This window comes from Haliaeetus albicilla, chromosome 16 (assembly GCF_947461875.1).
Source record: "Haliaeetus albicilla chromosome 16, bHalAlb1.1, whole genome shotgun sequence".
Lineage (NCBI taxonomy): Eukaryota > Metazoa > Chordata > Aves > Accipitriformes > Accipitridae > Haliaeetus > Haliaeetus albicilla.
The window spans coordinates 31,252,289-31,279,672 of NC_091498.1; the positions used below are offsets into that span (position 1 = coordinate 31,252,289).

Consider the following 27,384-nt stretch of genomic DNA (forward strand, 5'->3'; position numbering starts at 1 on the left):
TCTCTGTCAGAGGAAAGGACTCATTACAAAGCTTTCCTCACTGGTGTTTCTCTCCCCATTTCTCCCCTTTCTCTCACATCCTTTAAGAGGCAAAAGGAATAGGAACTCCCGTATGCCCAGGTCTGTACTTTCCTGGTAATGTCTGTCCCTGTCCAGGTCCCAGCCTGGAGCTGCCGCATCCCTGTGTGTGGGGGAAAAACAGGGAGTGAGACCATGACCAAGGGGGCTTCTAGTGAAAGACACAGAAACAGAATGGGTGGGAACCAGCTCTGTAAAAACAATAAGCTAAGGCATGTTATTAGTTATTAAAAAATAAAATCCTTCCTCTCAGCGCCTGGGCCTGAACCCCATACTGCAGCGAGTCTGCCATGGGGCAGCTCAGTTCCACAACCTCAGTGGCTTTTGCTGGCTATTTTCCCCACAATTTCCATGTGAATGTTTTCTGATTTACAACCAGTCACTTGGAAGTCTAATATTTCCCAGCTGCACCATGGGTGGAATTTGTCCCCTTGGGATCTCTTGGGACCTTTCACAAAGAGGCTGTCTTGACATCACCTCAAACCAAAGGAGGAATGAGCTCATGAAGTCCAATTTCTTCTGAACACAGACCAAGTTTTAGGGCATTCAGTGATGCTCATGACTTCTAATCTTCTCTGAGTAGAGGAAATGACTAATGGAAAGAAACTTCAGAAGATAAGCAGTATAGAAAACATCCTTTTTTGCTTACAGATATTTCTATTTTATATAGATTGTTTCTGTCCTGGTAATTATATGAATATTAGCACCAACTTAATTGTTTTGGTTTTACTGTTCTCTGTTCTTAATTGATGAATCACATGGATATTTGGTAATATGATTTTCTCCATCTTAAATACATCTTATCTCAGTCCATTATGCCTATTGCAGAGCTTCCTTAGGATGTTTCAATCACAGCTGTGCTTTGCATTAGAGCAGCAATATCATGCATCACCCATTTTATGGGAAGTTCCTAACAAAAAGGAGGGATCTGAGAAGAACCAAGAATACTCATTGCACAATGTGTGGTAGAGGAAATGGTACTCGAATTACTGTCAAAGACAGCACTAAGTATAAGGCAAATCATAGTGAAAACAAACAAAGGGGAAAATGAAGACCGAAAATGGGGACTGGACCAGATAAATAATTTTTTATTTAAGACACAGGAAGAACCTTCAAGTCAATATGGGCTGGAAAAGGACAAAAAAGCCAAGTTTATTTTAGAACAGCTAATTCCAGCTGTTAGTCTGGTATTTCATAACTGTGCTTGCTGTTTGGCAGGTGAATAACATTTCCTCCAATAATTCCAGGACCAGCCCCCGTGTGACTCACCCAGCTACACATGGGAATTTAGCACTCTGGGGATATTCTTCTTCATCTGTCCTGTCTAAGCAAATCCTTTGTCATGCAAACACTTCATACTATCTCTGTTCCGCAATTCCACCTGTACCTCTAGCCGTGCCGGCATCCCAAGGTCGGTGTTCATGTGCCATCTTTACCATACCAACACTTGTCTACCCTGTGCTTAGCAAGCTCCAGGGCTTAGGCACTCCTCCCGTGCCATTCACATTAAACAGTTACACTCGTATAAACACTTTGGCTGCTGTTCACAGCTTCTTGAGGCTGCTTCTGGCCCATGAAAGAGTAAAGCTTTCATGGGAGCTGCATTTATGTGAAAATGAACTTCAGCAAGGTCCAGAGATGCTACCTATACCTACCAGTCCTCCCTCAGTTATGTGTCAAGACTATCATAAGAAAACAGCAATACTTCTATTGTTAGGGTGATTTACTTTTTTATTGGTTAAGAAAACTTAGAAATAAAATAAATGTAAAGTGTTTGGGGTGGGAGGGATTCCTGCAATGCAGGAATCACAGATGTGCCAGGTGACCCCACTGTAAACACAGAGATCCCCTAAACACAATCAGTGGAGCTGAGAGGATAACCAGGTAAGGGGAGAAGACAGTGGAGAGGCATCACGCTATCTAGTGAAATCTCTGCTAAAACAATATTGTAATCAATCATCAAATGTCCTCCAGACCTTGTTAACTAACATGAAATGGCTTCAGTGAAAGTGCTGCTCTGTAAAAAGAAAAACAAAAAAAGAGAGGCTATGACCCCCTGTTATTTCTTTGAATGTTCTGGTCAGAACATGTTCCCTTCTTTCTCTGACTTAGACCTACCTTCAAAAAAGCAGTTTTAGATCCCCCAAAAGATCACAAAGACTCATTCACTGACCAAAGGGAGCAAGAGTTTATTAGGCTGGATCCAGGGCATGGGGGCCCTCTTTCCCCCTGAGCTGCCTGGGGGGCTCAGCATCTTCAGCCCCTGCTGACCCCCCCACGTTCCCCTGCCTGAGCTCTCCCCAGTCACACCAGCACATGGCATTCACACCACTGGATGTCTCTATGACCCTGAGGTAGCTGCAACAAACCCCATCTCTGCTGGGAGCAGCCTCCCATGGGCGGCCACATTGCACAGAAGCCCTCCAGGCTTGGCCTCAAGTCAAAGCAAGGGAGAAGCTGGCACGTAGGGTCCAGACCTGGCCAACAACCGGGGTCACTTCTCCTCCCCTGCTCTACCTGGCCTGTGCCCCTTGCACCGTGTCGCCTCATACCAGGAATGAGGAGAGGCACCAACCTCGAGGAGACCTGAGCGTTCTCCCTCAGTGGCTGTCCGCACCACAGTCCCAGCCAGAGGAGGAACGTCACCAGCCCAGCCACTTGCCCCTCCGCTCTGCCGCACGGGAGCAGCTCCAGCCTCCCCCCCCCTCCCCTCCTTGCACACTGTTTTCTCTTCGAGCACTTGGTGAGAGCAGCTTTCACCCAGCCCTGGGACCATCACTGCCAGTAGGTCCCCATCAGGAAGCAAATTAATGGGTTAATGCTCCTTTTTGCAGCTGCTAGCAAGGACGATGAACTTTTATCCTAAGTTCATCATGTTCAATGAATAAGCCTTCCTAAACTTGCTCAACAGATGAAGAGGCTGGTGAGAAGCGTGATGGGCAGCCTCCCTGGGGGATGCCTTAGTAAGCAACACCAGAGTTTGATGAATAGGATCGAGTCTGACGGCAGTGGCAGGGTGGAGAATATGAGGGAACTCTGAAGATCTGCACCACTGCATATGTTGCCCCAGACAGACATTAGGTAAAAATTACAGCAAATAGATGTTAAGCAAATGAAAATGCCAGGCAAAGCCCAGAGCACCCCACACACGATGCCTGACAAGTGGTTGTGGTGGTGGCATCGGTACCAGGTTGGGAAGAGGACAGAGAGACATCGCTCCTCACTGATTGCTGTCAGGAGATATGTGCTGCTAAGGTAACAGAAGAGAAACAGGAGGTAAACTGCAGTGAAGATCACATCTGGGAAGTTCAAACAAAAAAAAAACCCTGCACCATGTAATGCAAATGGTAAACAAAAAAAAGGATCAGAGAGAAGTCAGCGATGGCCAGGTTCAGGATGTAGACAGTAAAGGGGCTCTTCTTCATGTGGAAGCCCAGGAACTGCACAACCACCACATTTCCCAGCAGCCCACAGAGCCAAACACCCCACCAAACCAGTGTGAAAAAGTCAACCATAAAAGTCTGTGACTCACAAGACTGGCTGTCTCTCCCATGCGCTCCACCATTCAAGGAATAATTGAACAGAGAGAGGTTTGTTGTGTTGGTCTCCACCACTGCTAATGACCCTACTCCGGATGACTGCCTTCTCCCTCTCCCACCACCTCCTAGGAGAGACAAGGAATCAGAAGGAAATGATGGGCATCAGCATTCCCAGTGCTCACCATCTTTCCCCACAGCCCCACGCCAGCCCCAGGCTGCACCAGGAAGGACCCCATCCCCTGCCATGCCCAGGACAGGTTCCCACCCCTCCTGCCCTGTCCCTGGCCAGGAAGCATCTCCCACACGCCCATCCCTGGTCTCCTACCTCCTGGTGCTCCTGGGAACAGTGCTGCCACAGGAACCCCAGCACACGGGGCATCTGCGGGGCCAGGCTTGCCGGGAAAAGGGGCTGGTGATGGCTGCTGGGGCCACCCACTCTGCTTTGGCCTCCTGCCTTATTCCTGAGGAGCAGACCTTTGCCCAGAGATCACATCTAGTGGTCAGGAGTCTCTCCTCACAATCTCATCGCATTGGTGACAGCTTCCCCTCACATGTCCCATGATCGGCAATCTCATCAGCAGGAGCTGGCCACATCACCCCCTTTCTCTCCTCCCCCCGGTCTTTCACCAGGAGGTGCTGATCTGTTATGATCCCATTAAAAAGGCACTCGGACTCTGTAAAGTATCATTTTAAATGCCATTTACTAGATCTAAAACTATGAAGAAGGAGAGGATAGCACAGATAATCTTATGTCCCTTCAGGTGCTGGGCACCCCAGGTCTTGCAGCATCAAACAGACCTCTGATCAGGGCAGATCCTGTCCATGGAAAGGTTACCCCATTATGGTCATTTGAGCTATCACAGGATTTTCTTAAAAAAGAAAACAACACATTCTACTATCAAACAAAAAAAAGATGTTCACATGAGAACCATTGTAGCAGCCTTAGATAAAGGCAAGGACATGCAGGTGGGGTAATCACCAGCACCCAGTGGGAGCTGCCTGCAGGTTCCTCTTTTACCGTCGACCGACCAGGTGTAGCCCATGGCCAAGGGAGATGCACGGCACAGCACGGCATGGCATAGCACAGGCCTGGGACTACTCAGGTTGAGTGTTTTGTGGATCACCAACTCCCTGATGTATAACGGTCTTCTGGTCGGGCTCCCTACACCCCCGTCCTCCAGCTTCAGCTCACCATGCCGGAGTCTCCTGGGTGTTGCTGTGCGAAGCTGGTGGTGGAAGACTTCCCCTAGCTCTCTTCTGTTCCTTCGCTATCCTTACAGCCTGCGTCACAAAGGGGATGGTGGGGAAGAGATTTGGCAGGGCAGGAGGAAGGCAGAAAGATGAGAATGAGTGAGATGAGCCAGGGACCAGCAACAATGGGGATGAACCAGCAGAAAACTCTTGGAAGTCTCTTACAGTCCTGTGGTCTTAATGCTCCTTCTCCCCATCATTCTTCAGGTGCAGAACTGCTCCTGGTCATGCCCATCCCTGCTCCTGCCCCCCTCAGCCCTCATCACACAGCCACTCCCTGCACTGGGATGCCAACAGAGTCCCCTCATCAGCAGCCAACGGGGCAGAGCACTGCCTTGTCTCAACTTGCTGTGAGAAATCACCAGTATTCAGATACAGAACAGCACGAGGACTTTGCCCGCTGCCTTTAATCACATCCCTGACATGCATGTGTCTTCGCTGAGATTACATTTTGTGGGGTACATAGTGCTGCAAACGTGCTTTTATCTACAAGTGGTTCCTGTTGCACAATCTCATCCTTAAGCATCACAGGCACTGGCATTTTCATTGCTTATTTTCTCTCCTTCTTTCATGTGTTTTCCATCTTTTGAATACCTCTTCTTGGGACTTATTGCCTATGCTTGTCATCCCCAAGACTGATGTCCTCCAAGGATGTCCCTTGATTTCATGCAGTGAATGCATGGTAATGAACAAGGTCCACAATCTCTCCAGTGGGTCCAGCCTGAAGCTGCAGGAGTTGGAGTCAGAGATAGACTTGAAACAAGGCTAGATCATATGCTCAAGGTCCATCCATGAGAAGGGGATGGAGACAGGTCTTCAGACAAGTGCAACTCCTGCACAGCTCGGGCAAAGCCTGGTTGCTCAAGCCTGACCCTAACTGGAGCCCCTGGTCCCATGGGCAGGGGATGAATGGATGAGGTCAGGGCAAATTAGGGCTGCTGTTGCCCTTAGGACCCTGGAAGAGAGAATCAGAGTGCCTTACATGGACAGTTAATGTGCTATGCTGTTCAGTCATGCTTCATGAGATTAAGTCCCTTTATTCCCCTTTTGGGCTATAAAAATCAGCTCATCATTGTCCTACAATGACAGCATGTGTTTTTCTTTCTTCACCTCCACTGTGAAAAACATTTCACTTTATTGATTTCTTTTATGACTTTGTAGCATTAAATTTCTCACAAGTATTATGTTCCATGCTTTGACACATTAAAGCAAAGCCTCCATCTGATGGCAATGTCTCCAAGAAGAAAGTTGGGAAAAGCTTTTGAGCACCAGTTTACATGTCATTAGAGGCACTGAGCAAAGCCCTCTTGCTGTTACACGTCTGCACATCAGTGATTTCCCACTGGTGAGGGTCCCTGGCTCATCTCTCACCTCTCTGCCATCCTCCATCCCCGGGATGATTTATGTACCCTCCTGTATTGACAGACGGAGCTTTCCCCATGCACAGAAGTGGTGCTGCTGGGAAGTAACAGGAGAACACATTACTCTGCAAAACTGTCCCCAAAGCTTCCTGGTCTGGGACAGTACGCCCTTCACACACCTCCCACTCCGTACATGAGCCAGCCAGCCAGCATCATCCCTTATGGCATGGTGCTCCTCTCTCTTCCTTCGCCTCCGAGCAGATCTTGCTTGCCCTCAGCTCTGTGGGAGTTGTCTCCTATGGTTTGGGGCTATAGGTAAGTTCCTTGCAGTATGTTCTGGGTTTTGCCACACATTTTGGAGAAACATCTGTGTGGGGGCAAAGTACGCCCAGGGAGAGCAGGGGGAAGTCTTGGATCACACAGCGAAAGCCAGAAGCCCTTCCCATGGTCGGACAAAGCTGGAGGATGGCAGGAAGAGAGGAAGGGGGGGATGTTCCTTCTTGTTAAACTTATATTATACCTTATTTCAACAGTCTATTGTATTTTCTCACTTCAATATCTTTTGACTAATTATATCCTGATAGTTCTGCTTCTGTTTTAGTATTTTGCCAGCATGTATCTCCTGACAGCAATGAGCATGGAGAGGTGCCTGTCTCTTTTGTTCCCAGTCTGGTACTGGTGTCACTGCACAAAGCACTTGTTGGGTATCACGTGTGGGGTGCTCAGGGCTCTCACTGGACTTTTTATTTCTTTGGCTTGGATTAGTTGTTATTTGAATATAAACTGTCAGCAACTATTACAAGGTTTAAGCACTGTGAATTTTCTCATTTTCTCTTTATTCCCATTCCTTTGCAACCTGTCCCTGTTGATCAAACTCCAATGTGGCTCACAGAGATGACACCCAGAGAAATTCTATGTTGCTGTCCTGCTCAGTGTGATCTTCCTGTCCATCTTTGGGTTGAGAAGACTCAGCGTGGTGATTTTTCTTGGGTGTATTGGTATAAGACTATTTGTACTTCAGATGTCTTACCTGCTGGCATCGCTGAACAGCAGCATCAACCTGGTCATTTACTTCCCAGTAGGGAGCTGCCGGCAGCGCTGGTTCCAGAGCTCTGCAAAAGTCACCCTCAGCCAAGAGTTCAAAGAGAAAGCAACAAGCGAGGAGGAGAGCCACATACGTAGGGACACCGCAGTGGAGACCACTCTATAAGGCACTGCTGGCAAGGAGACATGGAGATGTGGAGCCTTGCAGACAGCCAGAAGGATGGAGGCGTGGAGGCACGTAGCAGAGACCCCGCACAGCGCTGCTCAGCCGGGCTCCATCCCAGTGCCCGGGCTGTATTCCCCATTGCAACGACCCTAGCCCCAGTGAATAAACTCTGGCTTCTCTGGCTCAGCAGATGAGTTTCACAGTGTTTTGGGGGATCTCTTGCCTGGGGAAAATCTGACACATTAGGGCCATCTCTGTTGTCCAAGGCGGGACTCTGCAAAAAGGATTGCAAAAATGGGCAAGCCGAGGGGGTCCTTTGGGTATTCCGCCGGCACTGCTGCACTCCTGCTGGCGTGAAAGGTTGAGCAAGGAGCAGAGGCAATTGCTGCCGTGGGAAGCAGCAGTGCAGCTCGTGGGCAGGGTACCACAGCCCCCCCGACCCTGGTCCCCTGGGCATGGGGACGTTGTGATGGCAGGGCTGGCCGTGCCTCTACATCTGCTGCCGGGACACGGAGGGTGAGGACTCCCACTTGCTCCTGGAAGGGGGATACCCTCGTGAAGAGAGGCTAGCAGGCACCTCACCCCCACCAAAAATCCCCCTCCCAGCCCAGGGGAACCCCTCTGCCTCCTCCGGGGCTGTGCGGACCCCCCGAGCGGGGCTGGACCCCCAGGCCGTGCTGCTGACCCACAGCCCGGGCTCAGAGGGCTGCGGGGACACATCCAGGGGATTTCACAAATATCTGCGGGGTTGGTGCCTCTAGATGGCAGGAGAGGGGTAGGGATCGCACGGAGCATCCTCGCCCTTCTCTCTAAAGAGCCGGACAGCGGAGCCGGCCCTGCAGTCCCAGCTGAGGGAAAGATGCTGCAGGCAGGACTGCAGAGAGAAGAAGCAAGAGCATTCTTTCATACCTGAAGTGGGAATTTGTCACACTTTCTAATTCCAGGGTTAAATCATTCTGAGAAAAGTACGGGTTCGCTAGTGCTGGAGGATTATGAATGGCATGTTCCCGGCACTCGTGTTTGGGCCAAGAAGTTCACACAAGGTGCTGTTTTCCAGCTCTGCTCCAGGAGAACACGGCTCGTTGCAGCAGACTACAGCTGGCTGGCGAGACACCGTGTCCTGGGGGTTGTCACCTCCCTGCTGGCGTTTCTCGGGGACTGGACAGCACAGTAAGCATCCCTGCAAGAGGGCAGGGAATCTGCTCCGGCCCTGCTCCTATCAGTCCCTACAGGAAAACCAAGGGAGGATTTTAAGTCATGTTTCACTTTTCAATATCTCCACAAAAGTTTTGTCCACAGGGACAAAAGCATCCCAAAGGAGGCTTTAGACTCTTTTGCCTTACTTCAGCCAAGGCTATGATGCCTTGTCCTCCAAACTTGGAAGAGGAGCTGTCTCCAGAAAAGGCACCGATCTTGGAAAGGAAATATTTCAAGGTGAAGAGTGAGATAACAGAGTGCAGCTCAGGATGCCTGATGCCAAAGATCACCTCTCTGATGCCAGAGAGAAGCGAAGCAGGTAAATGTCAGCTGCAGAGGCTGAGATGGGAACCTGCTCTGGCACAGCTCACCAAACACTCCCCAGACATGGCTCCAAGCCATGCCATGAAGCAAGGCAGGGGATTACCAGATCAGATGGTTTTGGCAAAGCAGACACATTAATTCCTGTATTCTCTTTGCTCACAGCAAAGATTTCATAGTAACTCCACTGAACGCACCTCTGCGTCCATGACCAAAACAAGCCTGAAATATGGAAATTAACAAAACCAGATGTATGGGCCACTTAATTTTATAGAAATTAGGAGCTCATCTGCCTGTGTGGGCTGGCAGGGAGTGGGCCATCCTTTGGTTGCCCAGGTTCAGCATCAAGAAGAAACCCTTCACTGCCTCTGTACTGGACCAGACCATCCTCAGGAGGAGCGGAGCAGCTCCTCTGCACAGCTGTTTCAATGACTAACCGTACGTTCCAAAATCCTGATTGTACCTATCTTTTTCTAGTTAACCTACCTAAGGCATCATTTTGTTACTTCTCCTAAATTAAATTTGGATTTCTTTTTTTGTTTCCAACATGCTAACTCTGACCCCAAAGTTTGTTGACTAAACAACAACTGGACTTCACTGCAGAGTTTGTCACTGGTGGACAGAGCAAGGCTGACTCAACTTTGCCAGAAAATGGCTCATTTCCTCTCATTCTAAAGCCTCTGTCTTGTCTATGAGGAGGACTGGTACCTCCAGAGCATGATGCACCTCATCCTAAGGTAGGCGCCTGCAATAGCTGGGATCAGCCATCTGTTAAGAGTGCCAAGATTTCCTCATTTGTTCTGGGAGGGACCTGGGCAGCAGATGACATCTCTCTGGGATGATTGCAGTTAGCAGAGATGTCTCCCGCTGTAAGAAGCCTCCCGCTGAGCCAAAGTGGAGCTGCCCACACATGCTGAAAGCTTTCCTTGGGAACAGCTGAGCACACCAGGAGAGCACCTCCTTGTAGGATGGTGCAGGCAAAGGTGGAAGGGCAGAGGGAAAGACCAGGAGGAAAGGACCTCGCAGCATCCCAGCACCTGGGAGACGGCTGGGAAAAGCGAGGAGGAGGCACACAGCCTGACAGGGGGCTTCACATTTGCAGGTGGCAGGGATGCCTGATTACACCCACCCATTTTCCTGCCTCTTACACAGTGGGAAGATGTCCATCCTTTTTGCACTGCCTTAAATCCAAGGGTAACTAACGTGCCACTGCTTTTAGAAAGAGATGTGAGAGTATAAGCCATGGGTGGTGAGTCATGCTTTGAAGACACATGATGAGATTAAACATCTAAGAAACCTTTATTAACAGTTCTTTTACAGAACAGGGCAGGAGTCTTCCATAGTTGAGAGCAGGTTTTTTTCTCCCTCTCTCCCATTTTCCCATCCTTTGGAAAGTAAAAACTTTTTGAGCTACAACCTGTTGTCCAGGAAAGAGCCCCCATCATCCAGGGAGAGTCTCTCAAGGCAGGTGCAGAAGGACCACGATCCTCCCGTGTGCTTTTCCTGCTTCCCAGGATCTCCCTTGCCTGCAGTGTCACCCAGACCACCACCTATCTGAGCTTCTTGTTTTTACCAGAGAGTTCTATGGGTTTGGTTATCACGGCTCTGTACCTGTACTGCACCAAGTGATGGATTTTCATTCCAGCCTGTTTGGTGACATGTAGCTCTGGGCTGAGGGACAAGCCAAAGGGCAGAGAAACTTCTGTCGCCATACTAGGTCCTAGAGGCCATGGCATCGGTAGTTCCTGGGGTTACTGTTTCGGTCTATCCTGCTGCTGCCTGTTGTCCCTCCATCCCTCCCTGCCAGCTGCATCTTCCCAACCTTTCCCTCGTGCTCAAACTAAAGTTAGTGCAGCCTGGTGGCAAGTCGCACCAGGGAACAAAACCAGCGCAAAAGCAATGGTTGGTTGGTGGCTTAGTTCACAGGAAAATGAGAGCTGGTGTATCCCCCAGCTCCTTGCTAACAAGGGCTGACAGACATGGAGGGAAGAGAGAAGGGGAGAAAGTGCTGCCACTACCCCTTTGACCCAGGGAGTGCCTGAGCCAGGCTACAGGGATTCAGTCCTCATGGCCTCACCAGGGTCTTTTCCATAAAAAGTCCACTGTTTTCTTCTCTCTGCCTGTATCCTCATTGACATGGAAAATCCAGTCCTTACAGAGTCTTCAGGCAGGGCTGTGCTTTTTGGGTTGTTTCATTTTAACTATACTCTCCTTGTTTTTCTAGATGAGGAGCAGCCACACCAGAAATGGATACAGACCTCAGCTCAGGGTTGCGAAATGGTATTTGCTCAAGCTAACCATACAGACAGCCCCCAGAAAAGTGGGAGGAACCACAAGAGGCAGTTCCAGTCAAAAACCCTTGTGTGCAGACGACCCACACGATGGGCGGATAAAACTCAGTTTGCAGCAGAAGCAATGCATTTTGGGGCAAGCCTTCCAGGCGTGATCCCAAATACATGCCTACTTGCCTGGTAAAAAAGCTGAATGTGAAGTCTCCACATATTCTTCACACATGTCGGTACCCGCTGGAGATGCACACACAAGGGTTTGCCCAGGAATTGTTCTGCCCTGCTGTGCCAAGCTTTCTTATCCACCGGCACTCTGCTCTTAAGCAGACACACCAAAAAAACCCACTGGCAGGAGCTAAGAACCTCCACGGCGCTCTTTTAACAGTGCACAGGGTAAAGCAAGCTCACTTTTGAGACAGTGAAAGCTCAGACCTGTTGAATAGGACAGATTCAAAGAAAAGGTTTCAAAGCAAAAGGTTTCAATGGGTATTCCATCACGCTGTCCAGTGTCCACCCCAGGCAGGAGTTCCCATGCCACCCAGTGCGTTTTGTTGTGCCACAGCTAATTCCGTTCAGCTGCAGCCAGACCCGCACCGAAACCATCTTCCTTGTTTCATGGGACATCTCCGTCCCTAGAGCATCTTCTCTCAGGGAGGGGCTGCAGAGGTTTAAACAGCTGTTTCCACTGTGTTTTCTCTGGGAGGTTCGCCTCTATTTTGGGGCTCTGTTACATCTTCGAAAGCCCTTTGGAAAGCAACCCTAACAGAGGGTGTGAACTTCTTTGCACAGCTCCCAACAAAGAAGTAAACAACAGGGTTGATACTGCTGTTGACACAGGCAAACAGGAGAGAGGCGTCAAAGACAAAAACAGAAAAATCAAACAGTCTTAGTAAGAGCCAGTAACCAAAATCTGCAGTGAAGAAAGGGAAGAAGAAGACAGCTAGCAGGACCACAACACAGAGCTTCCTTGGAGGATATTGCTGTGAACAGCACAAGACCCTGGCAAGCAGGGTCAGACCAGAAAAAATCAGGGTAAGCACCGATAAGACGTAGCTGAGGATGAAGACAGTGAGCACCGCGGGGCAGAAGTAGAGGGTCACGGTGAGCAGGAAGGCGAGGGCCCAGAGCAGGGCACAGACGAGCACTGGCAAGCGGTGGCAGGGGCAGCGGGCCAGGGGGAGGACAGACAGAGACGTCGTGGCACTGAAGGCTGTCAGGAGATAGACGCTGGCGGTGAAAGTGAAGAGGATGGTGATATTCATCACAGTTGTCACGTCCTGGGAGCTCCGCCCGGGACAAAGGCTCTCTGGGCCGTAAAATATCACAAGGGTAATGGCGATGGAGAGGAGGAAAGTGAAGTCGGCAACGGCCAGGTTGAGGACGTAGGTGGTGATGGGGTTCCTGTGGATGCGGGAGCCGAGGAACCAGAGGACGGCCCCGTTCCCCACCAGCCCGCAGAGGCAGATGAGCAGCGTGACTGGGACTTTGCTCAAGTGATGGGCTTCACAGTCAGTCCAGTTGTAGTGATTGTCCTCACGCCCCAGCAGCGTGTGATGCCAACTCCTGTTAGATGCTGTCCCACCGAGCTGGCTCCAGCAAGCAGGGCTGGCTCTTTCCGTGGTAGGGAGCAATGTGTTCATTACGAAATCTCTGCCACTTCTTCCCCCTTGCACAGCTGGAGGGACGAGACAAAACAGAGACGTGTTAGCAACTCTGCTGTCCCCCACACTAGGCTTTTCAGGTCTTTGCAGCTGTGCCCCAGCTTCCACGTGGAGGAGCACAGAGAGAAAGGAGGGAGAGGAGAGGTGGAAGAGAGGATGGAAGGAGATGGGTATGACATGCCTGGCACGAGAGCATGTACAGAGGTGGAGCAAAAGCTAGGGAGATGCCTCCTTCCTGGCTTTGGACAGGACAGATCTGGAGGAGGAAAATAATAAGCTGAAAGGATTGTCCCTCTAGATGTCAAAAGCAAGTGGTTTTGGGGGTAGATCTGATATGGATTCTCAGATGTCTAATATTAGAGTTGATACTACTAAGCTGCTGGGTTCCTTCAGTGGGACGCTCATTTCACTATTCCCCTACCACCTTTTTCCACAATATTTATAGGTCTTAATATCCTAGAGACCACTATTCCTCAATCAGATTTGGTACAAACTGACCAACAGGGGAGGCAGTGATTAGGCTGGGAAAAAAACTCACCCAGAAAAGTCTGACCTTCTTTCCCCTCGCAGCCTGGAGAACTTTACTGCAGCAGAGGCACTGCAGACTCACATCACCTCGCACTCTCCAGCTGCCGCCCCCGTGATGGGATCTTCATGAGGTTTCCTGGAATTATCACTTGGAAAACTGGACTGAAGCCTGTTTTGGTGAGCCTGTGAATTGTTCCGCATAAGATCTTTCTCAGGTCCTTTCACAAACCACTTTTATCAGTGTTAGCCAAGCGGGTCATGTTCTCGACAGTTCTCGCAAACAGGGTACTACTTCATTGCATTTGACAGTATCAGGGTTCTGGTTATAATCTTTTCTTGGCTTTGTACAGGAAATGACTAGCAAAAAAAAAAGTCTCAGAAACTAGACCTATGGGAAAAGCAGATTGTCTCTGAGTCAAGTTCCTCTTTCGTTTCATTTTAAAGCAACCCCAATCCAGAAATTCATTCTTTGAACTGGCTGAACTTTTCTTCTATGGTTCCAGGGGTGTATCTTTAGGACCCTGTGCTACAAGCTTCGCGTTGCTGCAAAGCCTCTATGTCTGATTCAGATCTGGGTTTGCCACTTGTATACCACAACTTCACAGTGATACTCGACCTTCAAATACACAGTTTCCAAAAGCATGCTACTACGTGCACCGAGCTGCTAAGTGAATCATAAGATCTGTGCACGAACTAGAGCACAGACAGACAGTGGAGAGATGACTTAAGATTTCAGGAGAATCTTTTTTTCCTAAGGAGAGGGGAATCAATGCTGCTCACTTGGCTTTAGCCATCTAAAAGTTACGGGTTTCATCTGAGTTGTCCTCTACACTCCCTCTGTAGTCAGTCAGCAGCCTACGATGGTTTCCTCAGACAGGTCCATGTAATACCTAGAGAGCTGAAGGTAGGTGAGATGATTCCTACCCAGACTGACTGCACTCAAGGTCAAATGCAAACAGCTCCTGTTGCATCCGGGAGCAGGGGTGTTCCTGCTGGGAACTGGCACGCATGGGGACCCCAACACGAAAACCACCTCCTCTCTCCCTCTCTGACACGGCATTTGTGTCCCCAGGTACAGAATCACATTCCCTCACCAAGCCTTTCAAGTGCAAACAGGTCATGATAGGGAAAGCATCAAGGTACACCAGCATAATGCTGTGCAACACAACGCTCGCTGCCCGATCTACCCGTGTGCTCGACAAGAGAGCAGAATTACCCAGGGTTTCTCAGCTTCTGCTTTCATGGGCACCATCCTGAGCATGTGTGCCTAAAATTTTGATTTCCAACACAAGATTTACGGACATCAGTTACTTGTTTGTATCGGGGTCAGGTTTGTATGTGTTCAAAGGAAGCTACGTTCTGTAAATATTACGGCTCTGATAGCAGTTGTTTCTGTGTGTTGGGAAAGCTAATAAAACCATCTGGCAGGCAGAGCTCAGCCTCCTTGAGCTATAGCGTGTGAAAGCCTTCCCAGCCTCTGTTTCTACCTCTTTTTTTGGGTCTGCCCTGGCAGTTTGCTCCATGGGCTTCTTCATCTGGTGCACAGAATTGCACTTTCCAACAGCCACCAGCCCCTAGCTGGCTGGCGGTCGGTCCTCTGTCCAAGCTGGCACAGTGCTGTCACCCTGGCAGGGTGAAGTTTGGCTGCTGGACTGATGCTGCCAGCTCCATCAGCCAGACTGAGATGGGGTTTTGCTGTCAGACTGTGGCACAGGAGAGCATTAAGCCAGAGGGAGCTGAAAACATCATTTGTGAACCTCACCATCATCTCCCCTGGCTTGGGGGCTTTTGAGGATCAAGGTAGTGAGTGGTTGGTGCTTTAGTATCAGGCACCAAGGTCCAAGAAGAGGGCAGAGGCAGGAAGAGTTGGGAAATCTCCACGCTGGGAAGCAGACAAGGTACAGATCAGGGCCCAGGAGCGTGGCCGTGTTAACCCTGGAGAACAGGAGAACACATGGCATGGGACTTTCTGGACCACATCGATTCAGCATTATAAACTCGTGGGCAGTGTGAGGGGACTGTCACAACTTTAATTTTGAGAACAAGCAAGGCACAGCAAGGGAAGAAACTGTAATCACCAGTGAGTTACATGAAAGACACTCTTATTAAAATAACTTAAATATAAGTTTGAGGTGGGAACCAGCCCTGCCCCTGGAAATCTCATTGAGCGTGGCTGTGTCCTGGGAGACGCACGACTGTCCGCTGCCGGTCCCACTTACCCAACTGGGCAAGGGCTCTGCTCCCGGAGGTGCCAGTCTGCAGCCGTAGGGGTTTAGGCAGCAATTCCCATCACAGGGGTCTCGCCCACCTCTTGGGAATCTGCCCTATCTTCAAAGACCCTCTGAAGAGCGACTTTGACGGATCCCCTGAACCTGGACTTTCCGCAGCTCCCAACTAAGACGTAAATAACCGGATTGATGCTGCTGTTGACAGAGGCCAGCAACAGGCAGATCTCAAAGACAAAATTAATGTAGACAAAGAAGTTGAGGAAGATCTGGACGCTGAGCGGGATGCCGAAGAGGAGGAAGAAGAAAACAGTGAGGAAGATGACAGTGTACAACCTCGCCGGGTGGTGTTGCCAAGAGCTACGCTTAAGCTTGATGAAGAGGATCACGTTGGAAAGAACCATAAAGGGAGTGAAAAAGCAGAAGTTGAGGAAGCACAAGGTTCCAAGAACCGTCCAGCAGTGTTCAGAGTGTCCCAGGTCACACACAAAGTACACCAGCCCAGCAAGGACACAGGCGAGGGCCCACAGCAGGCTGCACGCGATGGCCGACAGGAATTTCGGGCGGTAGCATCGGCACCAGAAGGGCCAGAGGACACCCACACACCTCTCCACGCTGATGGCCGTGAGGAGGTAGAGGCTGGTGCTGTATGTGAGCAGAACCATGGAGTGAAATAGCGGCAGCACCCGCAAAAGCTCTGGCTGAAAGCAGCTGAGCATGGGCATATGATATATTACAAGGAAAGTCGATGTGCAGAGGAGAAAGCAAGTGTCAGCCACGGCCAGGTTCAGGAGGTAGGCGGTGAAGGGGTTCCTCCTGATGCGAAAACCGAGGAGCCAGAGGATGGCCCCGTTCCCCACCAGCCCACACAGGCAGATGAGCAGCATGATGCCACCGGTGATGATTTCAGGGATGTGTTCTGCAAAGCACCTGGTCCCATTGTGTCCGTCCCCATAGACCATGCTCTCCAGAGGCGCTGGGGACACTGTACGGATTGTGTTGTTGGGATGTCGATCCATCTTCCTCCTTTCTCTCTTGTGCTCACCTGAGGAAAGACAAGAGATAAAGGCAAAATTAGTGACTCTCAGGTCCTCAGTACTGTGAATGTCCTGTGGTCATTCAGTCTTCCCCCCCTCCTCCACAGGCTACATCTGCAACCCAGAAAACATAAGAACTGGACGGAGAAAAAAAGAGGGGAAGGGAAGGGAAGGGAAGGGATAAGGATGGGGATAGGGATAGGGATAGGGATAGGGATAGGGATAGGGATAAGGGTAGGGGTAGAGGTAGGGATAGGGATGGGGATAGGGATGGGGATAGGGATAGGGATAGGGATGGGGATAGGGATGGGGATAGGGATAGGGGTAGGGATAAGGATAGGGATAGGGGGGGAAATCTTGCACCCAGTGTGGCAGGAGACAGACAGAGAGCTGGAAGAGGAGTGGAGGGAGAAAGAAAAGGCACACAGAGCCATTTGCCCTGAAAAGGGCTAGGGAGGTGAATGGGAAGAATGGAAAGACCGAGGAAGAGCAGAGCAGCGTGCCCCAGGAACAGAAGTGGAGGCAAGCCCCAGACCCCTCTCACCAAGCACAGGGTGGTCCAGTGAGGGCAAAGTCCTTGCACAGCCTTGGTATCCCAGAAATGCAAATTCCAGTGCTCGCTGTCAGACTTGCACATGAAATTTTACAAAGCTGCCGTGCCAAAATTCTCCCAGATGAGATCTGGCCTCCAGGAACAAGGTAACTCCATGATGAGGTTCCTCCGACAGTCTCCGTGTGGGTCTCGGCACCCTGTCTCTTCCTCAGCTGGAGGCAAAAATGGGCCCTGGGACCACGGTCCTGGGTTTCTGCTCAGGGGTGGGTGGCTGCGGGCACGCAGGCGTTCCAGGGCTTGGTCATCGCTTCCGAAAGCGGCGGAAGCCACTTGCCAAAGAGTCACCCTCACGGGATGAGTGTTGCAGACCCATCTGTGGGTTGCTTCAAATGCTTCCTGTTCCCAAACCCGCCATTGTGTTGAGCACTAAATTATCGTCTTCCTTCTTGTTCGCTTCTTCTCTTCTGTGCCCAGCTGCAACGGCCCCGAGACATGTCGCAGTTCCCATCTCTGTGAACGCCTCCTCTTTGCTGTCACACAAAAGCCACCAGCTCCCCATCAACCCAGGGAAATGATGCCGGGACTCGGCGCCCGCTGGCTGTCGCTACCCGGCTTGCAAGAGCGGAGCTGGACGCCTCCATCACCCCATGCCCTGGGGAGGGCAAGAGGGAAGCGGGACGACATGACGCACCCAGCCGCCGCGTCCCGACGACGGCACGGAGCGCCGGACCTGCCCTGCTCTGGCGCTGCTCTGTGCCCCGTCCTCACGTCTCACCCTGCTGAGGTTGCAGGGACATGGGGGGAGTCCTCGGAGGGGACCGTTGCTCACGAGCGATGTCTGCAGGGCAGGAGCCTTCTCGTGGCAGCGGCTCCATCCCTTTGCCCTGCTCTGAGCATCGCTTTCGGGACCAGGGAGATCTGTCCCACTTCCTCGTCTGCTGGACAGCAAATCTAATTAAATAGCTCAGAAGAAATCATTGGAGACACCCAGAGCAAGGGGAAGCAAATGCAAATGGCTGGGAGAGCATCCCGCAGAGCCCCGGGCTGCGGTCCTGCCTGCGGCTCCATCCTAAAGCCTGCCTGGCTGCAGGCAGAGGAGGGGGGGATGCGGCATTCTGGTGGGGCACTCTGCTCCCCCCGCAACTCTGATCAAGTGGAAAATGAAATACTCCTGACATTAGTTTAACAGTCCTGACTTGGCATGAAACCCAGACTCCTCCAAATTCCTTAATAAGTACCGTTTATTTAAATGATAATGAAACTGGACCGAAGGAGAGCTTCAATGCATGAATCCGCCCCGTCCGGCCCCGGCTCTTCAGCATCTCCAAAGCCCACGAGCTGGTTTTGAGAGCGACTTCAACTTCCCCGGGGATCGTGGGCTCCCTGCACCACCGGGAAAGGGGCCGCACCGAGGCACTTCTTTTTATATTTAAAGGAAGGGTTCAGCAGAAAATGAGATTAAAGGAGGGAGTAATAGGACCTGTAAGCAGGACTGTGAGGTCCCAGCCAAGCATAAGGCAGAGGCTGCTGAGGGATGGTTCCTCCTGGTGGCTCGCTCGTAGCCGGTGGAGAAGTGCAGCTGGCAGCTATTTGGCTACGTTTCCCAAATGTTTGTAAATCATGTTCAATGTTTATTAAATGTTAAATGACGTTAATGTGATAAATAAATAGCAAATAGTAAATTATAAATACTGCTAACAGTAAATAGTAAATAATAAAGTGTTGATGGCAGATAATAAACAGTAAATAGTAAACTGGTGAATAAAAAGTAAATAATAAATGATAAACAATAACAATTAGTAAGTAACAAATATTAAATAGCAAATAACAAATACATACAAATAATAGATAAATTAACCTGTAAAGAAATAACAATAACAGTAGTTGTTGTTATTATTAACGTGATAAACAATGTTGACAGCTGCTGCTTGGGGAAGCTCCCTCCTGCCGGGCGGGCAGGGGTGTGCACGAGGCCGGGGACATGGTTCCTGACCCAGGGGTCCTGCGCACCCGAGGACAACGAGCACAGTGACATTGATGTTTATTGGACTGGGCGCCCATTTATTTCACCTTGTGGCAGCCACTTAGGCATCAAAATCTCCCATTCTTCATCAGGCTGGCAGTTAATAACTCCCACTGGTGACAGCCGTGCTGGGGACAAGGGTGACAAGTTCCCTCACATCGATGTCCCTAAAGGCACCTTTCGGCATCATTTTAAATGTTTCAGTTTCTTCTCTCTATGGTAAAAATGGGGAGAAAGGGGCAATATTAAGAAACAAACTCACAGTCTTTAATTAAACCTGGAGTTTTGCCTGCTCCGAAGTCACACAGTGCTCAGAAATAACCCCCGTGGCAGACCCAGGAGTGAGCTCTTTTTACAAACACCAGGGTTTTGCCTGGTTGCTGTCACAGGGAACCGACGCGTTTCTTTTGGGCTGGGTTTCACCGGACAGCACGGGCTACCGCCTCACAGCATCTCTTCTGCACATCACCCTTTCATTCCCAGAACCACCGTGGAAAAGACTTGATCAACTTTTCCCTGGAGTACTCTCTGATTTGCTTTGTATCCCCTTTTAGATCACTATGATCCCAGGAAAAAAACAAAAACAGCAGAAAGCAGAGTTTACCATCTCTGCCATATCCAGGGCCAGCTGGACAAAATACCAAACCACAGGAACATATGTGTGAACTGAACTTAATTAATCGGCATTCCTCTGCCTGCAGTTCACGCTCCGCTGTTGGGGAGGGTTTGAGCAAAAGGACTTATTTCCCAGCAGAAACATCTTACAACCCACGCAGCAATCAAAGAGAACCCATACAATTATAAGGCTTTAGAACAAAATTATAAACAATTCTAAGAGGGTAGTAACAAAAATATATGATTGATAACAAAGGGCAATCCTTTCACCCAGGATTGTTTAAATAGCCTAAGAAAAATTCAAGTATCTTAGTGATGAGCTTCCAAGTGTCCCAGTGAATAATGATGCTCCCGAAGCTCACAATAATTACTGCTGCCGTCGCCAGGTCTCCCTGCCTTTGCCCCAGATGTCCTTCCAACCACAAGTCCTTTGGGCCGGCTTGCTCCAAATTCCCCCTCCGCACACTCCCAGCATCTGCTCTGGCCATGGAGGAATGGGCAGGGTGTCCCAGCGTGGCATCCTTCGGGAAGCCCCTGCCTGCCAGAGAAATGCGCTGGGATGGCTGGGAACAGTCACCCGCTGCAGGACCCTGGGCGATAACACCCTGCCAGCTCCGAACCAGCGCTGCTGCCAGGCTTCTCCTTCAGTCCCTGCAAAAAGCAACCCAAAGGTAGCTTGATCTTGCTAAAGCGATCTTAGGATTAGCTAAAATTGTCCCGCCCTGGCAGTAACAGGCTGTGTTAAATGCAATGTAGCTGCACTGCAGCTCCGTCTCCCCGTTGCTCCCAAAGCTTCTGTTCAGTCGGATCTCCACGGGCCGGAGGGAAAGCATGACCCTGTACTTTCTTAATCCAGCTTCGGCCAGCGTGAATCAGCGTGGGTCTGCGGAATGGTACCTCCCAGCTTCTGCGGCTGCAGGGTGTGCTTCACCATCCATCCTCCTCCTCCTCCCGAGAAGGCAGAGCCCGCAGGGACTGGAGCTGTGCCCCGCTCCAGATGAGACCCATCTCAGCATCCATAGCCGTGAACGGCATGACAGCATCCCAACAGCTCTCACTACCCAGGTGTTTTTTCTCAGTGCAACTTGTCCAAATACGGTTCTGCTTTTATTTTGGCTTTCCCCAGGGTATGAATCTTGCAGGGGTGACCATGTGAAGCCTCTGCCCTGAGGAGCTCCCAGCGCTGGGCACCAATTGGTGGAAGCAGCTGGGGAGATGTGAGCTGTGCCGGCATTCGGGGGCTGAGAAAACCCTGGTGTGCGCTTCTGAAGTCCATTTGCAGAGATGTAGCACAAATCGATTTCAGCAAAAGGCTGAAAACATTTCTGTGCAATCGAGGGGTGATGCTGCCTGCTTTTAAGGCCTGTTTTCTTACGATAAAAATAGACATCTGGAGGAAAACTCTATGTCAGCTGCAAAATCTTACCAATCAGTGTTAATAAGCCATCTCCGCCCCTGCAAGCACCAATGTCTGCACTTGTAGGAGAGAAGGTGCCTACCGATATGAGAGCGATCGGGAAGCTCCTGGATGACTCTTCCCCTGAGTTTTTTTTAATTAATAATACTTTGTAGTTCGCATGCATGGCATGGCCTTGATTGAAAAGAAACGGCACAGATCCTTAAGCATTTGCACACAGAGAAAAGGAAAATCGAAAACCACTAAGTCACAAGGGAGCCATTCCCTCAAGCTCAGAGGACGTAACGCTGGCTATTAAGAATTGACTTGAATTGCACAAAATGAGAGGATTCGTTGTTTTGTGTAAAGGATTGTTCCCTGAGATGTAAGAGCATGTTAAACACAGTCGCAGGTTATGATATTCAGATTTAATTTTGCTGCCTTTTGTAAACTTTGTAAAAGGCTAGTTACAGTACGTGCCCTTCCACACTAGGCTGTCTTTATGACAAGAAGTTTATGACGAGGAGAATTCCCCTTTCTGAAAGAAGTGGCCGTGAGGATCGTGCAGAGCCCAGCGACCTCTCGCCGGAGCTGTCCCGTCTTCAGATGAATCATCCCTCCCACCCCCAGCAGCGATGGTGTAGGTCGTGGGGCTGATGACTGTGCCATTTCAGTGGAAGAGGTTAAATGGGTACAAGATAAAATCCATTTCTTCTCTTCCCTATAACAAAAGAAGAACAAGCCCCCCACCCCCCAAAAAAATCAAGAAGGAGGAAAGGGCGATGCACAGCAGCACTGCTGCACGGGGCTCCTCCACCTGTGACTTGGGAAGGTTTGGGGTTTTTGAAGTTTATTTAGAAAAATCCTTTATTGTAAAAAAGAACCTACAGAGAATGCCAACACACCAAAGATTCAGCCTAACCAGATTCTCACTTCATATGCGCTTTATCAGGTAAACGAAGACACTCAGCAAAAAAAAACAAAAGGCAGAAAACAGCTTCCTATCATCCCCAGACTAATGTCTCCATCTGCTTCACTAAACCTCATTGGAATAAAATGGCCATTTCTTTATGAACTCTGTGTGCTGATTTGAAAAGACAGTGATGTTTTCAGCTGCCCTCCCTGTGTGTAGCAGGGAATTCCCAGTCTCCTGCCAGTTGCAATATATTTATCTATATTTCCCAGCTGAGTGGCTGGAGGGAGGTGAATGGAAGCACTGATGAGCTGAAAGTGGGTTGAGGTTAGCTCGGTTGCAGCCAGTTTGCCCAGGTAATTAGTGGCCAGGGAATAGAGGGCTTCCTCCCCACTCCCGCAGGTCGGTATTGTCAAGCACTCCAGTGGAACTCATAGTTACTCAGAATGCTATATTTAGCCTTAAAAACAAAGCAAACAAACAGACAAAACCTCAGAAAAGAACCTTGAAGTCAGCACACAATGATCTCTTTGGGAGCAAACATAAATTCTAAGAAATCAGATGTATGTGCACACAACAATTTGGTAAGACAGCTGGAATAGTTCATTTCTGGATGCTTAAGATACCTGAAGAATGAGTGGGAGGTTTCATTCACAAATCCTCTGGACGCTGCTGAGGCACAGTACTACAGACACACCGTGTGTGTGCCTGCTCCCAGGCTGTCCCTGTCCATCCCACTCCAAGTCCGAAGCCCAGGAATGCCGCAGTAAAGATGCTCTTTCCCTTCTTACTCTGCAAACTGGAAAGCAGCCCCGTCAAAGCCTAATGGAGGTGGCTGCAGGGACCACGGTGGTTTTGCCCACCTTCAGGAAGCTGGGATGCGGCTGATGAATTTAGCTGGGGGATGCAGGCGGAGAAGGGATTGGGGAGAATCCCGCAGCTCCCGCCAGAATCCCTGGGGCTCGGGGCTCAGCGATGGGCTCTGCCCGTGCACCTTGGTCCGGCTTCTCACACGAAACGCGGCTGACAGGGTCTGCTTTCGTAATACAGCCCCCGCTGAAGGGGCTTTGATATGAAGTGACTTTGATACAAAACCCTTGGAAACGACTCTGCCCTTACCGAAAGTGCTAAAACTGGAATTGTTAATGGGCTAAATCCAGTGTCTTTGAGAGTCAATTTTAAGCATTCGCAGAATGTTTTAGAGCAGCTGAAGGCTACTGCAGCAAAGAACCAGGTAGTCAGCCAGGAGAGAAGCCAAAAGTGCCTCCAGTTGCAAGGGCACTGTGGCACTCCTCGTGGCAACGGATCCCTCCGGAGAAACTCTTCCACAGCCGAGGCAACTGCAAGCCTCACTTTCCAGCCCACCGTTGTCATTTTAATCATCACGCCAAGGTTGTTAATTGCGCAAAACACATCGGCTATAACATTAAGCCCTCTGCAGGCCGTGCAGTGGCTGCGAGGAGCTCGGCGTCCCCGTGGACCTCCTGGGGACGGTGTGGCCAGACCAGGCATGGGGGGGCAAGTGCCTCCAAGGACATGCTCTGCTCGGCCCGGAGCAGGAGCCGTGAGCCACAGGAGGCTTTAACAACATCCAGGCCAATCTCAGGAGCCACAGCCCCGGGGTGTGTGGGCTACAAAAGGGGTGGGAGCATGTGAAAACAACCACAAGTGTTCCCAAGACTGAGGAGGAGGAGGATGTGCCGCTGGTGAAGTGCCAGGAGGGCTGCAGCTCACTGTAACGGCACCCCAAAAGCTGGGCTCTAATAGCTTTCATTGCATTACTAAGGGGTATTGGCAATAATTAATCTGGGCTGTAAGTGCTAGTATCATTGTAACCTGGCTGAAAACAACTGTTTGTTGTCCTTCAACTGGGCTGCCAAAGCCTGCTTTAGACTGACAAGAAATGCTAATTCTTGGCTCCGGTTTGAAGGTGTGCTCCCTCGGGTGCAGGGGAGGTTTTGGCGATGATCACCGTCCTCTTCCCAGAAGGGGAGTTGCTTCTTAGAAGCACCCAGCTGCCCCAGCAGCACTGCCAGCACCACCGGCACCGCCAGCATCACCGGCACCATCAGCATCGCCGGCACCATCAGCATCGCCAGCATCGCGCTCCGCTGCTGGAGGGGCAATGCCCCCCCAGGGGTTCTGAGGTCCGGGGAGCCCTGCAACAGGCAAGGGAGAAATAAAGAATGGCAGAACCCTGCCAGGAGAGGGAAGGCAGCCAGTGAGCAGGGCGTTATCTGGGGCGGAGTGTTTCTAATCAGAAGTAAACCCATTCACAAAGTTCTGCTTGCGGAGTTTCTGGCAATAGCCACTTCCTTTGTGGCAAAAAAAAGAGCAAGATAAATAAAAACAAGGAAGCGGAGCTCTGACGTAGCTGCAGTTACAAAACCATTCCCGACTCCCCCTCAATCCCACTGCAGCTGGTGGGGGCAGCGCCGGCACTGCCGAGGGGTGCACCAGGGACAGGGCACGGAGGGGAGCCGGTGGGACAAGTGCAGGGACCTCGTGGTGACTAGGAGATATTTTTCTTCATGCAACCATCCTGGGAGGATCTGCTTCAGGATATGGATCCAAAAGGAGCGTGAGATGCCAAGACACTGACGCTGATCAGCCCGAGCCCAGCTGGAAAGACAGCCCTTGCCTGCTGCTTCACCAAAGCTAACAGTTAAGCGCGATGTTTTCCTTCGTACCTACCCCCCACTTTCCTTTCCTCCAACATCCACTGCCAGCAGCTACATCCCTCCCACCCTCTCCCGATGACCAGCAGCGCTCTCCCCATGTCCTCTCCCCACTGCCCTGCACTTGCCTTTTGCTTCTGATGGTGAACCTCCCTCTCCCTCCCCTCCTGTCTCCCTCTCCCACCCCACAATGTCCACCACTCCCCTCCCCAGCACGTCCCGCTTGCCCTCCAGTGATGCCTTCGCGGTGCAGGGAGCTGGCAAGGGGCCGCAGGGCTCAGCCCTGGCTTCTCCATCCACTAACTCCCCGTCCGTTCTGACCGCAGCCAGGAACCACATCCCGCTACCTGCCCAGTGTCCATCCATGGAGATGAACAACATGGTCCCACCTAGCGCATCACCCACGCCAACCAGCGACGAAGACCCGTGCAGGATAGATGTCACCGATGCGGCCGTAGACATGGTCACGCTGCTCATCTGCCTCTGCGGGCTGGTGGGGAACGGGGCCGTCCTCTGGTTCCTCGGCTTCCGCATCCGCAGGAATCCCATCACCGTCTACATCCTCAACCTGGCCGTCGCCGACTTCACCTTCCTCCTCTTCATGGTCACCTCATCCCTCCTCTACATGATGGAGAATGTCTTCTGCTCCGCTGTTGTGTCCTTGATGTACCTGAGGTCGCTTTTCCTGCTCTCGCTCTTCTCCTACAACATGGGCCTGTACCTCCTGACGGCCATCAGCATCGAGAGGTGCGTGTCCATCCTCTGCCCGCTCTGGTACCGCTGCCGCCGCCCCCAGCGCTTGTCGACCGTGGCGTGTGCCCTGCTCTGGGCCCTCTCCATCGCTGTCATTGCTGCAGTGACTTCTCTCTGCCTGTTGCACGAGCATGAGCACTGCCGGCTGGCTCTCATCTCCATGTACGTCCTCAATTTCCTTATTTTTGCCCCACCTATGGTCGTTTGCAGCACAATCCTCTTCATTAAGGTCCAGTGTGGCTCCCAGCAGCGCCAGCCTCCAAGGCTCTACATCGTTATCTTCCTCACCGTCCTCTTCTTCCTCCTCCTCGCTCTTCCCCTCAGCATCTGGAATTTCCTGCAGCAGTTCAGCTACACTGTCGTGCTCTCTCAGGTTGTGTTCCTGCTCGCCTGCATCAACAGCAGCATCAAACCCTTCATCTATTTCTTGGTGGGGAGCTGCCGGAGGCACTGCTCCTTGGTGTCCCTCCAGGTCACCTTCCGGAAGGTCTTTGAGGAGCCAGAAGACAACACTGCATGCAGCAACGATACTACGATGGATACGCTGGCCCCAGCCTGTTGAATCCTTTCCACCACCCTACTTAAGGCCCCCGGGACAGTGGCTGAGGATTTCCTTGAGTAACCAGATGACTAACCATCAGCAGTATTTCCCCGATGTCACCCTCTCGCGGTGCAATCCTGCCCCCTGCAGAAGGGGAGAGCAGCGGCCTCGCCAAGGTCCGTGTGGGGAGGGATGCTCTGCGGGGAGCGCGTTGGAGCACCGCTTTCCTCCTCCCTGCCAGCCCACCCCAGTCCCTAGGGCACTATTCCCCCAAGCACAACATGCCCCAGAGGACCACGTTCCCAAAAATCCCCTGCTGCTTTTTGGGATGAGCGTTGCCTTTGGGAAACTCTGACCCACGTACAGAGCGGGGGTAAAACCCATTCAGTGTCTTAAGCCCCTCTCCCTATCCAGCATCCCAGCCTGCGCAGCCTCTCTGAGCTCTGCTCCGCTCCCACCTCCTGCAATGCCAGCGGGGGGGGGAACCGCTGCCCCTCGCCAGGCTCTGCCAAGGCCCCGGCACCCTCCCACCGGTACCCGGTTCCTCTATCTCACTGCTGCCTGATATCAATAAACAGCATCGTGCACCCTGAGCTGCCCTCGGTCCGTGTGCCAGCGCTTGCTGGCTTCGTCTGGGTCCTGCTGCTGGCCAGGGGTGCGGGTGGAGGGAGGGGAGATGGACACACGGCTGGTGGTCTCCGGAGCAAAAATGATGCCAACTGCCCGCAGCTGGGACCGCGCCAGCACACCCGATGCAGGCAGGATGGGCCCGGGGCTACGGCAGTGCCCCCAGACTGTTTTATTAGTGTCACAGCAAATACCTCCCCAAATTATTTTTTTTTTTAATTTTGTGAGCCAGGTGTAAGTGTAAAGGACTCTTTCTCCTGAAATTCTTCTTCTCCCCTGGCTTCAGCAGGCTGGAGCATTTCTCCTTCAGCAGGCCGGGATGGTGCAGCAGCAAGAGGAGGAGTCGTCTGCGGTCCCCAGCCTGGCCACCACCTTCCAGGAGCAAGTTGTCACATCTGTTGGTCACCACAGGCTCCACGGGGCATCACTTGCCTCCCTATGGCTTTGCCAAGGTCTCAGCCGGTCACCGTCACAGCGGCGGGGAGAGCCGTGGGTGTGCAGAAAGACGGTGCCGGAGCCGGCAGTGGTGCGTCGGACACCTCCGGACCAAGCACCATCGCACGGGCCTCAGTTTCCCCCAGTACCGTCG

The 27,384-nt window shown here is 51.3% G+C and overlaps 3 protein-coding genes and 2 pseudogenes across 4 annotated transcripts; 2 read left to right on the forward strand and 3 right to left on the reverse strand.

Moving 5' to 3' along the window:
- Nucleotides 1-2,853: 2,853 nt before the first annotated feature.
- LOC138689310 (mas-related G-protein coupled receptor member D-like) lies at nt 2,854-3,593 on the reverse strand (annotated as a pseudogene).
- A 3,126-nt stretch (nt 3,594-6,719) lies between these two features.
- On the forward strand, nt 6,720-7,439 carry LOC104316157 (proto-oncogene Mas-like; annotated as a pseudogene).
- A 2,793-nt stretch (nt 7,440-10,232) lies between these two features.
- On the reverse strand, nt 10,233-13,977 carry LOC104316158 (proto-oncogene Mas-like). Its single transcript, XM_009916446.2, has 2 exons — nt 13,445-13,977; nt 10,233-12,920 (listed from the first exon to the last, which is right to left on the reverse strand). The coding sequence occupies exon 2, from the start codon at nt 12,883-12,885 to the stop codon at nt 11,914-11,916; it is 972 nt and encodes a 323-aa protein (XP_009914748.1). The 5' UTR covers nt 12,886-12,920; nt 13,445-13,977; the 3' UTR covers nt 10,233-11,913.
- A 1,316-nt stretch (nt 13,978-15,293) lies between these two features.
- Nucleotides 15,294-17,849, reverse strand: LOC104316159 (proto-oncogene Mas). The gene is made up of 2 exons (XM_069804534.1): nt 17,241-17,849; nt 15,294-16,704 (listed from the first exon to the last, which is right to left on the reverse strand). The coding sequence occupies exon 2, from the start codon at nt 16,676-16,678 to the stop codon at nt 15,707-15,709; it is 972 nt and encodes a 323-aa protein (XP_069660635.1). The 5' UTR covers nt 16,679-16,704; nt 17,241-17,849; the 3' UTR covers nt 15,294-15,706.
- A 6,712-nt stretch (nt 17,850-24,561) lies between these two features.
- On the forward strand, nt 24,562-26,761 carry LOC104324849 (mas-related G-protein coupled receptor member H-like). Of its 2 annotated transcripts, XM_069804196.1 has the most exons (3): nt 24,562-24,860; nt 25,201-25,621; nt 25,838-26,761. In XM_069804196.1, exons 2-3 carry the CDS (start codon nt 25,239-25,241, stop codon nt 26,187-26,189), a joined length of 735 nt encoding a protein of 244 aa, XP_069660297.1. In that variant the 5' UTR covers nt 24,562-24,860; nt 25,201-25,238; the 3' UTR covers nt 26,190-26,761. The 2 variants fall into 2 exon arrangements, with proteins under 2 accessions (XP_069660297.1, XP_069660296.1); XM_069804195.1 differs by having other exon boundaries at nt 24,564-24,860; nt 25,201-26,761.
- Nucleotides 26,762-27,384: the final 623 nt, after the last annotated feature.